Source organism: Equus przewalskii, chromosome 14 (assembly GCF_037783145.1).
Source record: "Equus przewalskii isolate Varuska chromosome 14, EquPr2, whole genome shotgun sequence".
NCBI lineage: Eukaryota > Metazoa > Chordata > Mammalia > Perissodactyla > Equidae > Equus > Equus przewalskii.
Window position 1 is genome coordinate 37,843,650 of NC_091844.1, and position 14,097 is coordinate 37,857,746.

At 37.1% G+C, this 14,097-nt stretch overlaps 1 protein-coding gene across 3 annotated transcripts in view; it reads left to right on the forward strand.

The window, feature by feature from the left end:
* The window catches only part of WDPCP (WD repeat containing planar cell polarity effector), a 385,152-nt gene that overhangs the window by 330,801 nt on the left and 40,254 nt on the right, over positions 1-14,097 (forward strand). For 2 of the 3 annotated variants that reach the window (XR_011526047.1, XM_070572535.1), the window contains exon 16: positions 7,190-7,269. Coding sequence is in view for 2 of the 3 variants with exons in the window: in XM_070572535.1 (XP_070428636.1) it covers positions 7,190-7,269 (80 nt within the window). In the remaining variant the exon portion in view is untranslated. Of the gene's footprint in view, positions 1-7,189; positions 7,387-14,097 lie in introns of those variants that run through there. The other variant, XM_070572534.1, reaches the window with a different exon arrangement.

Sequence of the window (14,097 nt, forward strand, 5' to 3'; positions counted from 1 at the left end):
TATTCACTTATAGCATTAGGGTAAAAGTAAGGAAGCCACCAAAACAAGGACGATCTTAGCATTCTAACTACAAATTAATAAGACGAGTTGGAATAAAAAATGAAAATAATTATTTAGGAGGGGAAGAGGAAAGGGTCTAAATCAGTATTGGTCAAGTAGGTAAGAGACCACCAGAGAATAGACTATATTATACACGAGATTCTAAATACAAACTTCAAGGTAGACACTAAAATAAAGTACAGAACAGAGTCACAAATCATAGATAAGGAAAAATCTAAGAAACCCAGCATAAGAAATTGCAGTATTAAATGGGTAGTCTAAAGCACACAGGAAAAGAAACACAGGAAAACAAGATAATGAGCGACAGATTTACAGCATTAAGTCCACATGCATCAATAATCACTCTCAATGTGAACGGATTGAACTTGGATTAAAGAACACGATCCAACAATTTGTTGCCTCCAGGAAACACACCTCAGCCCCAAGGACAAACACAGACTCAGGGTGAAGGGGTGGAGGACAATACTTCAAGCAAAGAGCAAGGAAAAAAAGGCAGGTGTTGCAATTCTCATATCAGACCAAGTGGATTTGAAAATAAGGCAGGTAGAGAGAGACACAGAGGGACAATATATAATGATCAAAGGGACACTTCATCAAGAAGAAATAACGCTTATAAATATCTATGCACCCAATATAGGAGCACCAAGGTTCATAAAGCAACTATTAACAGACCTAAAGGAAGATGTTAAAAAGAACACAATAATACTAGGGGACCTCAACACCCCACTCACATCAATGGACAGATCATCCAGACAGAAAATCAACAAGGAAATAGTGGAGATGAATGAAAAACTAAAACAATTGGACTTAATAGACATATATAGATCACTCCACCCTGAAAGAGCTGAATACACATTCTTCTCAAGTGCACATGGAACATTCTCAAGGATAGACCATATGTTGGGAAACAAGGCAAGCCTCTACAAATTTAAAAAAATTGAAATGATAACAAGCATCTTCTCAGATCATAGTGCTATAAGGCTAGAAATTAATGACAAGAAAAAAGCTGAGAAAGGGACAAAGATGTGGAGACTAAACAACACACTACTGAACAAGCAATGGATCATTGAAGAAATTAAAGAAGAAATAAAAAAATACCTGGAAACAAACGAAAATGATAGCATGCCATACCAACTCATATGGGATACAGCAAAAGCTGTATTAAGAGGAAAATTTATCGCAATACAGGCACATCTTAACAAACAAGAAAAATCCCAAATAAGCAACCTTAAAGCACACCTAACTGAACTAGAGAAAAAAGAACAAATGAAGCCCAAAGTCAGCTGAAGAAGAGAAATAATAAAAATCAGAGCAGAAATAAATACTATTGAAACGAAAAAGGCAGTAGAAAGGATCAATGAGACAAAGAGCTGGTATTTTGAGAAGATAAATAAAATTGACAAACCACTAGCCAGACTTACAAAGAAAAGAAGGGAGAAAGCTCAAATAAACAAAATCAGAAATGAGCAAGGAGAAATAACAACAGACTCTGCAGAAATACAACAGATTATAAGAGAATACTACAAAAAACTATATGCCAACAGAATGGATAACCTAGAGGAAATGGATAAATTCTTGGACTCCTACAATCTCACAAAGCTCACTCAAGAAGAGGCAGACAATTTGAACAGACCAATCACAAGGAAAGAGATTGAAACAGCAATCAAAAACATCCCAAAGAATAAAACCCCAGGACCAGATGGCTTTCCTGGGGAATTCTACCAAACTTTCAGAGAGGATTTAATACCTATCCTTTTCAAGCTATTCCAAAAAATTAGGGAAGAGTGAACACTTCCTAACACATTCTATGAGGCCAACATCACGCTGATACCAAAACCTGACAAGGACACCACGAAAAAAGAGAACTACAGCCCAATATCACTGATGAACATAGATGCAAAAATTCTCAACAAAATTTTGGCAACCAGAATTCAGCAATTCATCAAAAGAATCATACATCAGGATCAGGTGGGATTCATACCAGGGACACAGGGATGGTTCAACATCCGCAAATCAATCAACGTGATACACCACATCAACAAACTGAGGAATAAAAACCACATGATCATCTCAATAGATGCAGAGAAGGCATTTGACAAGATCCAACAGCCATTTATGATAAGAACTCTGAAGAAAATGGGCATAGAAGGGAACTACCTCAACATAATAAAGGCCACATACGACAAACTCACAGCCAACATCATACTCAGTGGGCAAAAATTGAGCACCATCCCCGTGAAAACAGGAACGAGACAAGGATGCCCTCTATCACCACTCTCATTTAACATAGTACTGGAGGTCCTGGCCAGAGCAATCAGGCAAGAAAAAGGAATAAAAGGAATCCAAATAGGGAGGGAAGAAGTGAAACTCTCGCTGTTTGCAGACAACATGATCTTATATATAGAAAACCCCAAAGAATCCACTGGAAAACTCTTAGAAGTAATCAACAACTACAGCAAAGTTGCAGGGTATAAAATCAATTTGCATAAATCAGTACCATTTCTATACTCCAGTAATGAACCAACAGAAAAAGAACTCAAGAACAATACCATTCACAATCGCAACAAAAAGAATAAAATACCTTGGGGTAAATTTAACTAAGGATATGAAGGACCTATATAATGAAAATTACAAGGCCTTTCTGGGAGAATTGGATGACGACATAAGGAGATGGAAAGACATTCCATGTATATGACTTGGAAGAATAAACATAGTTAAAATGTCCATTCTACCTAAAGCAATCTACAGATTCAACGCCATCCCAATCAGAATCCCAATGACATTCTTTACAGAATTAGAACAAAGAATCCTAAAATTCATATGGGGCAACAAAAGACCCCGAATTTCTAAAGCAATCCTGAGAAAAAAGAACAAAACGGGAGGCATCACAATCCCTGACTTCAAAACATACTACAAAGCTACAGTAATCAAAACAGCATGGTACTGGTACAAAAACAGGTGCACAGATCAATGGAACAGAATTGAAAGCCCAGAAATAAAACCACACATCTATGGACAGCTTATCTTTGACAAAGGAGCTGAGGGCATACAATGGATAAAAGAAAGCCTTTTCAACAAATGGTGCTGGGAAAACTGGAAAGCCATATGTAAAAGAATGAAAATTGACCATTCTTTTTCACCATTCACCAAAATAAATTCAAAATGGATTAAAGACCTAAAGGTGAGACCTGAAACCATAAGGCTTCTGAAGAAAATGTAGGCAGTACACTCTTTGACATCAGTATTAAAAGGATCTTTTCGGACACCATGCCTTCTCAGAGAAGGGAAACAATAGAAAGAATAAACAAATGGGACTTCATCAGATTAAAGAGCTTCTTCAAGGCAAATGAAAACAGGATTGAAACAAAAAAAACAACCCACTAACTGGGAAAAAATATTTGCAAGTCATATATCTGACAAAGGCTTAATATCCATAATATATAAAGAACTCTTGCAACTCAACCACAAAACATCAAACAACCCAATCAAAAAATGGGCTGGAGACATGAACAGACATTTCTCCAAAGAGGCACATGAAAAGATGCTCATCATCGCTGATCATCAGGGAAATGCAAATCAAAACTACACTAAGATATCACCTTACACCCGTTAGAATCACAAAAATATCTAAAACTAATAGCAACAAATGTTGGAGAGGCTGTGGAGAAAAAGGAACCCTCATACACTGCTGGTGGGAATGCAAACTGGTGTAGCCACTATGGAAAACAGTATGGAGATTCCTCAAAAAACTAAAAATAGAACTACTATACGATCCAGCCATCCCACTACTGGGTATTTATCCAAAGAGCTTGAAGTCAGCAATCCCAAAAGTCCTGTGCACCCCAATGTTTATTGCAGCACTGTTTACAATAGCCAAGAGGTGGAAGCAACCTAAGTGTCCAGCAACAGACGAATGGATAAAGAAGATGTGGTACATATATACAATGGAATACTACTCAGCTGCAAAACAGAACAAAATCATTCCATTTGCAATAACATGGATGGACCTTGAGAGAATTATGTTAAGTGAAATAAGCCAGCGAGAGAAAGATAACCTGTGTATGACTCCACTCATACGAGGAATTTAAAACTATGGACCAAGAACAGTTTAGTGGATACCAGGGGAAAGGTGGGGTGGGGGGTGGGCACAAAGGGTGAAGCGGTGCACCTACAACATGACTGACAAACATTAATGTACAATTGAAATTTCACAAGATTGTAACCTATCAATAACTCAATAAAAAAAAAAACTTGTTGGGAAAACTGGACAGCCACATGCAAAAGAATGAAGGTAGACGATTATCTCACACCATACAGAAAAATAAACTGAAAATGGATCAAAGACTTGAAGATACATCCTGAAACTATAAAACTGCTGGAAGATAATATCTGTAATACACTCTTTGACATTGCACTAAAAAGGATCTTTTCAAATACCGTGTCTTCTCAGACAAGGGAAACAAAAGAAAAAATATACAAGTGGGAGTTCATCAAACTACAGAGCTTCTGCAACGCAAAGGAAACTAGAATCAAAACAAAGAAACAACTCACCAATTGGGAGAAAATATTTGCAAATCATATATCGGACAAGAGGTTAATCTCCATAATATCTAAGGAACTCACACAGGTGAACAATAAAAAAACAAACGACCCGATCAAAAAGTGGGCAGAGGTTGTGAACAGACATTTTTCCAAAGAAGATATACAGATGGCGAATAAACACCTGAAAAGATCTCCAACATCACTAATCATCAGGGAAATGTAAATCAAAATTATACTAAGATACCACCTTATGCCTGTTAAAATGGCTATAATCACTAAGACTAAAAATAACAAATGTTGGAGAGAGTGTGGAAACAAAGGAACCCTCATACACTGCTGGTGGGAATGCAAACTGGTGCAGCCACTATGGAAAACAGTATGGAGATTCCTCAAAAAACTAAAAATAGAACTACCATATGACCCAGCTATCCCACTCCTGGGTATCTACCCAAACAATTTGAAATCAACAATCCAAAGTAGCATATGTACGCCTATGTTCATTGCAGCACTATTCACAATAGTCAAGACATGGAAACAATCCAAGTGCCCATCAACTGATGACTGGATAAAGAAGATGTGAAATGTATATATATATAAAAAACCCTCAGAACTCAACACTAAGAAATAACAAACAATCCAATTAAAATGGGCAAAAGACTTAATTTGAATAGATACTTCAATAAGGAGATATACAGATGGCAAATAAGTACATGAAAAAAATATTCAACATCATTAGCCATGAGGGAAATGCAAAATTAAAAACTCCATGAGCGCACCCAGCCCAGTGGTGTAGCAGTTAAGTTCTTGCGCTCTGCTTTGGCAGCCCAGGGTTCCCTGGTTTCGATCCCAGGCACAGACCCAGGCGCCATTTATCAAGCCATGCTGTGGCAGGCGTCCCACCTGAAAAATAGAGGAAGATGGGCACAGATGTTAGCTCAGAGCCAATCTTCCTCAGCAAAAAGAGGAGGATTGTCAGCAAATGTTAGCTCAGAGCTAATCTTCCCCAAAGGAAAAAAAAAAATGAGATACCCCTGCACACCTATTACAATGTCTATAATAAAAACATAATGACAGGGGCCAGCCTGGTGGTGCAGTGGTTAAGTTTGCGCATTCTGCTTTGGTGGCCCAGGGTTCACTGGTCCAGATCCTCGGCACAGACCTACACACCACTCATCAAGTGATGCCATGGCAGCATCCCAGATGGAAGAACTAGAAGGACTTACAACTAGGATATATAACTATGTACTGCAGCTTTGGGGAGAAAAAAAAAGAGAGGAAGATTGGCAACAGATATTAGCTCGGGGCCAATATTCCTCACCAAAAAAAATCAAACCCATAAGGACAATAACAACCACTGGTTAGGATGAAGAGCAACTGGAACTCTCATACATTGCTGGTGAGAATACAAACAGTACAACCATCCTGGTAAACAGTTTAGCAGTTTCCTATAAAGTTAAACCTAAATTTACCATACGAGCCAGCAATCCTATTTCTGAGTACTTACCATAGAGAAATGAAAACTTATGTCACACAAAAACCTGTACATGAATGTTTATAGCTGTTTTATTCACAACTGCCAAAACCTGGTAAAACAAACATCCTTCAACAAGTGAATAAACAAACTGGTAAGTCTAGACAATGGATTACTACTCAGCAATAAAAATTAACGAACTATAGATACATGTAACAGCTTGTATGAATACTAAGGGCATTACACTAGGTGACAGAAAACAGTCACAAAGTTTATACTGTATGATTCCAATTATATGACATTCTTGAAGTCAAAACTATAGTTATAGAAAAGCAATTAGCGGTTGCCAGGGGTTACTGGTAGGGGAGAGTGACTATAAAGTCTAAGGGAGTTTTTTTGGCATGATGAAACTATTCTGTCTCCTGATTGTGGTAGTAATAACATGAATCTATACAGCTGTTAAAATTCATAGAATCTATACCTTTAAAAGTCTATTGTAATGTATAATAATTTAAATAAAATTTTAAACCAAAAAATATTATGTAAGAGTTATATAAAATTTCATATGACAATATTATCTCAGCTTTGTTAAAAAAGACGCATAATAATAAGTACAGGAGGTAACTATCCAGATGAGAACTCTGGATATTTGGATTATGTTGATGTTCTTTTTCGGTGTTTTTTCCTACAGTAATAGGGGACTACTTTTAAAATCAGGAAAATAAAATTTGTTTAATAGAAAACTTTTTTTAGAACATTCATTCTAATTTGGAATACCCAGGAGTTCAGAGCATCAAATTTTGTTTCCACGACTACTTCTTTTAAAACTGTATATGTAAAATCTTTTATTTGTATGTTAAGGTTGAATTTAATTGCTGTTCAAAATGTCCTGTAAAATATTTAATGGTGGGAAAATTAAAAGTGGTTTTCAATGTTTTTTACATTATGGTATTTCAATGATTATATTGTTGAAAGCTTCCAAGGAAAATTTTTTTAATTACAGTTTTTAAAACCTCAAAAGTTTGAAAATATTCAATACTTAAAAATCTATAACGTATTTAACCCTATAATTTTCTTCTTAATCCTTTTTCCAATTAAAAAAACCATACACAACAGACAAGTATTTAACAGAAGGAATAAACTTGAAAAAGACACCTGTGCTGGATCTTTGATGCCTAAGACCTGTAACGAAGAAGGTAATGGTATCCAAGTTACCCAAAGTATTCAAAGTGTAACAGAAAAACAATATTTTAACTGGCAAGAGCTTTCACTAAATGAATAAATTAAGAAAACCTTGGGCATTTCTAGTTGGTGGTTATAAGACTGCTCTTGGTTGGTATAATATAAAATACCAAGTTACCTGATTATAACAAAGGCTTACATTTAATGAGCATACAAATAAATTTGGGGACCTCTTAAAATGTTGATTCTCATTCAGTATTTCTGGGGTGGAGCCCATGATTCTGAATTTCTAAAAAGCTCTCAAGTGATGTGTATGCTGCTAGTCTTGAGATTATACGTTGAGAAGCCAGGCTCTGCAAGTCACTGAGAAAAATGGCATGATTCTTGCCCAATTTAGTAAGAAAGAAATGTACATAGTAAGTACTATAACATAAGGCAGCCATGCGATATACTCCCTAAAAGTGGTACCATAAAAAAGCATGAGGAGGTAACAGAGGAATCACTTCCAGCCAAGATGTTCAGCTGAGAGGTGGCCTTCAAAGGTAAGTGGAATTTCAACATGCATAAGAAATTATGAAAATAAGACAGCACAAATGACACATAGATGACTACCTGTGAAGGGACAAAAATATTTAAAATCTGAATGTTCTCACTTTGTCCCCTTTTCCCTTTCCCCTAAAGATGAATCTAAGCTTGGCATACTCGTTTTCTTACCTTTGTCTCTGAGAATGGGTCAATTCTCCTAAACTAATAAGTTTTGGAGACTTTGAAATGCAAAATTTGGAAGAAATGAAGATACACAGAAGGACAAGAGAGGCATGTGGAGTTAACAGGCTTTATATTAAGTTTTTCTTCTGGATAGCCTAGGGAAGGAAATGCATGAGAGCAACTTCAGCATCTAAGGGAAGTGGATAGTAGTGAAAAAGAATCTTTGAGAAGTATTGCATAGTGTCAAGCATATAGCAGTTGTTAAGATTTTCTTTCATAAACTGAAGTCTACCAACTGCCTGTCACAAGCCTATATAATACATGGTCCCAACTCCAACCCAATACTGTTCACTTCACCTCTTCAGTTCTTCTCACCTACGAAATCAAAATTTCAATGGAATGAATCTCATAAAGATAGGCAGTTGAATAAATAATTTAAAGTGATTCTTTTGGCATTAATGGTTTAAAGATACATGACTCTCAGTAGAAAAAATGGTATTTTCTAAGTTTGTTTCCCTTTGAATTTGATGAAAAGTATGGAGTTAAGAGTATTCAACAAGGTCAGCAGTAAAGTTAAAATTAAAAGTTGACAGTTACTAATAAGATGGCAGACTAGGAGGTTCCCAGCCCTCATTCCCACATAGAAAAAAAGATTTGGCAACCATCCACAAACAAAAGGATCATTGTGGGAGCTTCAAAATCCAGGTAGGAAGTTGCAATACCCCAGTAGAGTACTGCACTGAGGAAAGACACTTTTAAGAAAGCAAGCCCATGCTCTGGTAGCAGGCCTGCTAAATACAGACCCAGCTACAGATCCAGGAGCAGCCCAATCCCCCTATGGATGTGGCTCCAGCCCCACTCAGCTGTGGTCACATACCAACCCTGCCCACCTGCAGACCTGGTAGGAAGCACACCCACTTGGGACCCAAGTAACAGACCTGCCCACTGCAGACCTGGAAGCAACCCCATGACCAACTCCAACTGCTCAACCATGGTCCTGGAGGCAGTTTCATCCACCCAGGGACCTGGGAGGAGGCACAGCAATCTGTGCCCCAAGTAGTAGGCCTGCCAGCTATGGACCCAGAAGTAGCCCCATGACCTGGCCCTGGCACTGCTCAACTGCAGTCCTGGAGGAATGCCCTCCATCTGGTGACCTGACAGGAATATGTCTTTACCTGCCAAAAATAGCCTCTAAAGAATGAAAGAGGTTCCTGCTCCTTCAAATGCACAGACACCAACACAAAGCTATAAGGATCACAAAGAATCAGGCAAACATGACACCAGCAAAGGAAATTAATAAACTTCCAGTAACCAACCCTAAAGAAATGGAGATCTATGAACTGCTTGATAAAAAATTCTAAAAACTCATCTTAAAGAAGCTCAATGTGCTAAAAGAGAACACAGATAGATAACTAAAGAAAACCAGGAAGACAATACCTGAGAAAAATGAGAAGTTGAAACAGAAACCACATACACAAAAAAACCCCCGGAAACCTAGAGCTGAAGAATACAATGATTGAACTGAAAAATTCAGTAACTTCAACAGAAGAATCAATCAAGCAGAAAAGAATCAGCAAACTTGAAGATAGATCATTTAAAATTATTCATTTAGAGGAACAACAACAAAAAGAATGAAAAAGAGTGAAGAAAGCCACGGGACTTATGGGATACCAATAAGGAACCAATATATGCATTATGGGAGTCCCAGAAGAAAAAAAGAGAGAGAGAAAGGAGCCAAAAACTTATTTAAAGAAATAATGGTTGAAACACCCCCAATCTAGGGATGGAAATGGACATCCAGATTCTTGAAGTGAAAAAGGCTTCAAAAAAATTGAACCCAAAGGGGTCTTCATGAGACACATTATAACTAAATTGTCAAAATTAAATTGTCAAAGACAAAGAGAATTATCACAGCAATGAGAGGAAAATGACTTGTCAAATACAAAGGAGTGTAAAAGGAATAGCCCATAAGACTATTGGTGGATTTTTGAGCGAAACTCTGCAGTCCAGAAAAGAGTGTGATTAAAAAACTGCCAACCACAAATATTTTACCTGGCAAAACTGCCTTTAAGCATGAATGAGAGATAGAAACTTTTCTAGACAAACAAAAGCTGAGGGAGTTCATCACATTAGATCTGCCTTACAAGGAGTGCTAAAGGGAGTTCAAGTTAAAACAAAAAAATGCTAAACAATAACATGAAAGCATATGAAAGTATAATTCTCACTACTAAAGGAAATATAAAGACCAACACCATACTGTAATACTGTAATGGTGACACATAAAGCACTTGTAATACTAGCATATAAAATAAAGACAAAAGTAGTAAGAATAACTATAACCACTGAAATTTGTTAATGGAAACATAATACAGAATGAAGTAAAACTGGCATCAATTGATGAAGTGTGTGTGAGAGAGAAGAAGTAAAGAATATACTTTCTGTATGCAATTGAAGTTATTAGCTTAAAAGAGACGGTTATAACTATAAAATGTTTAAAGCAAGCCCAGTAGTAACCACAAAAATAAAAAGTCTAATAGATACAACAAATAGAAAGAGAAAAGACTCAAAGGATACTACTACAAAAAAATCATCAAACAATAAAGCAAGGCAAGCAAAGAAGAGAGGAACAAGAGAACTACAAGACAGAAAATAATTTAAAAATGGCAATAGTAACTCCTTTCCTATCAATAATTATTTTAAAATAAATGGACTTAGTTCCTCAATCAAAAGACAGAGAGTGACTGAATGGATAAAAAAATAAGACAATCACATGCTGTCTACAAGATACTCACATTAGATTTAAGGACATATAGGCTAAGAGTGAGAGGGTGCAGAAAGATATTCCATGCAAACGGTAACCAAAAGAGAGTAGGAGTCACTATATCAGACAAAACAGACTCTAAGTCAAAAACTGTCATGAGACAAAGATCATTATATAATGATAAAAGGGTCAGTTCAACAGGAAGATATAACAATTAAAAACATATATCTGCACCCAACAACAAATATAAACCTATAGTATATAAATATTTATTAATATGTAAAGCAAACATTGAAAGAGCTGAAAAGAGAAATAAACAGCAATACAATAATAGTAGGATTGTTCAATACCCAACTCTCTATAATGGATAGATCATCCAGACAGAAAAAATCAATAAGGGAACAGCCGGATTGAACAACATAACAGACCAAATGGAAACTAAAGACATATATAGAACATTCCACCCAACAGCAGCAGAACACTCATTCTTCTCAAGTGCATATGAAATATTCTCCAGTATAGATCACATACTAGGTCCCAAAACAAATGTTAACAAATTTAAGAAGATTAGAATCATTGCAAGTATCTTCTGATCACAAGGTAACAAAATGAGAAACGAATAATAGAAAATTAGAAAATTCATAAATACATAGAAGTTTTAAAAACACACTCTGGACCATTTGAGGCAAAATGGCAGGGTGAACTGACACAGGACTCTCTCCCCTCCAAACTACAACAAAGGACTGGAAAAAAACTGAATTTCAGCTAAGAAGCCTAATGCCAGGATGTCAGAGACCTACAGTATCAAAAAGACAGAGGACGGAGACCCTGCTGCCGGCCTTGGAGAAGCTGGAACAGGGTAGGAGAGAACTTCGCTCCCTCCCGGAGAGTCTGGGATCACTGCCACGGGTGTGGGAAGGAGCGTGGGAGGGGTCGCGCGACCGGGGAATCATCCAGGACTCCCACTGCCGGTATAGTGGAAACCCACTGATAGGGGAAACCTTCCATGCGCGGGGACCCCATAAACCCAGGGCCCCGGGAGACCAGAGAACAGAACTGATCCGAATTCAGATCGGCGCACGAGAAAAACAGCCCCTCCCCCCAGCAAACTGTATGGGGCGCCGCCATCTTGCCCGAAGGTGGAGAGCTCAGAACGCGCAGCTCTAGACCCCCATCTAGTGGCAAGAGGTTGTAACTGCAACCAAATTCTACCATCATGCAAAAAAACTGCTCCTCTACCATCCAGCAATTTATAAAAGCTCCAGACCAGAAGGAAAACAATAAAAACACAGAATTAAGTCCTGAGGACTTAGAAATAGGTAAACTAAGTGATAATGAGTTCAGAGTAGCTATAAACAAAAAACTCAATGAGGTAGAGAGATAGAGAAACAAGCCAACGAGTTCTGGAGTTACTTCCCAAAAGAGATTGAAATTATAAAGAAGAATCAAACAGAATTACTAGAGATGAAAAACACAATGGACCAGATAAAACAGAATACGAATTCCCTGAATGCCCGTGTAGACACCATAGAGGAGCAAATTAGCATAATCGAAGATAGACAGGCTGAATGGCTCCAGACAGAGGAAGAAAGAGAACTAAGAGTTAAAAAAAATGAGGAAAATCTCTGAGAGATAGCAGATTCAATGAGGAGAAAGAATCTAAGGATCATAGGAATTCCGGAGAACGTGGAAAAGGAAAATGGAGCAGAAAGTGTGCTTAATGAAATTACAGAAGAGAACTTCCAAAATCTAGGGATTGAGGGACAAATGTGTTTAGAGGAAGATTTCAGCTCTCCTAGATTTGTCAATGTAAAAAGACCTATTGCAAGGCATATAGTAGTACAAATAGCAAAAATAAAAGACAAAGAAGGAATACCCAGGGCAGCAAGACAGAAGAAAATAACCTACAAAGGAACTTGTATCAGACATTCAGCGGATTTCTCTACAGAAACCTTACAAGCTAGGAGAGAATGGAGTGACATATTCAAAACTTTAAAAGATAAAAATCTTCAGCCAAGAATACTCTATCCAGCAAGAATATACTTCAGATCTGAGGGAGAAATTAAATTTTTTCCAGACAAACAAAAGTTAAGGGAATTTGTAACCAAAAGTCCTCCACTACAAGAAATCCTCAAGAAGGCTCTCATACCTGAAAAAAGAAAAAAGGGAGAAACGGGTCACAAACCACAGAGTAGGGAGACAGATAAATAGAAGCAGAATAGGATAGCAAATATTCAACTATAGCATTAGGATAAAGGTAAGGAAACTACCAAAGCAAATACAATCTTATCACTCTAACTACAAACTCATAACACGAGTTGTAATAAGAAATGAAAATAATAATTCAGGAGGGGAACAGCAAAGGGACTAAATCAGTCTAGGCCAAGTAAGTAAGAGACCACCAGAGAATAGACTATATTATACACAAGATTCTAAATACAAACTTCAGGGTAGCCACTAAACTAAAAAACAGAACAGAGCCACAAAACATAAATAAGGAAAAATCTAAGAAACCCAGCATAAGAAATTGCAGTAGTCAATGGGTAGGCTAAAGCACACAGGAAGAGAAACACAGGAAAACCAGATAACGAGCAACAGATTGACAGCATTAAATCCACATGCATCAATAATCACTCTCAATGTAAATAGATTGAACTCTCCAATAAAAAGACACAGAGTGGCAAAATGGATTAAACAACAAGATCCAACAATTTGTTGCCTCCAGGAAACACACCTCAGACCCAAGGACAAACACAGGCTTAGAGTGAAGGGGTGGAGAACAATACTTCAAGCTAATAGCAAGCAAAAAGAAAGCAGGTGTTGCAATTCTTATATCAGACAAAGCGGATTTCAGAATAAGACATGTAAAGAGATACACAGAGGGACAATATATAATGATCAAAAGGACACTTCTTCAAGAAGGAATAACGCTTATAAATATCTATGCACCCAATATAGGAGCACCAAGGTTCATAAAGCAACTATTAACAGACCTAAAGAAAGATGTTAAAAACAACACAATAATACTAGGGGACCTCAACACCCCACTCACATCAATGGACAGATCATCCAGACAGAAAATCAACAAAGAAATAGTGGAGCTAAATGAAAAACTAAAACAATTGGACTTAATAGACATATATAGATCACTCCACCCTGAAAGAGCTGAATACACATTCTTCTCAAGTGCACATGGAACATTCTCAAGGATAGACCATATGTTGGGAAACAAGGCAAGCCTCTACAAATTTGAAAAAATTGAAATAATAACAAGCATCTTCTCAGATCATAGTGCTATAAGGCTAGAAATTAATGACAAGAAAAAAGCTGAGAAAGGGACAAAGATGTGGAGACTAAACAACACACTACTGAA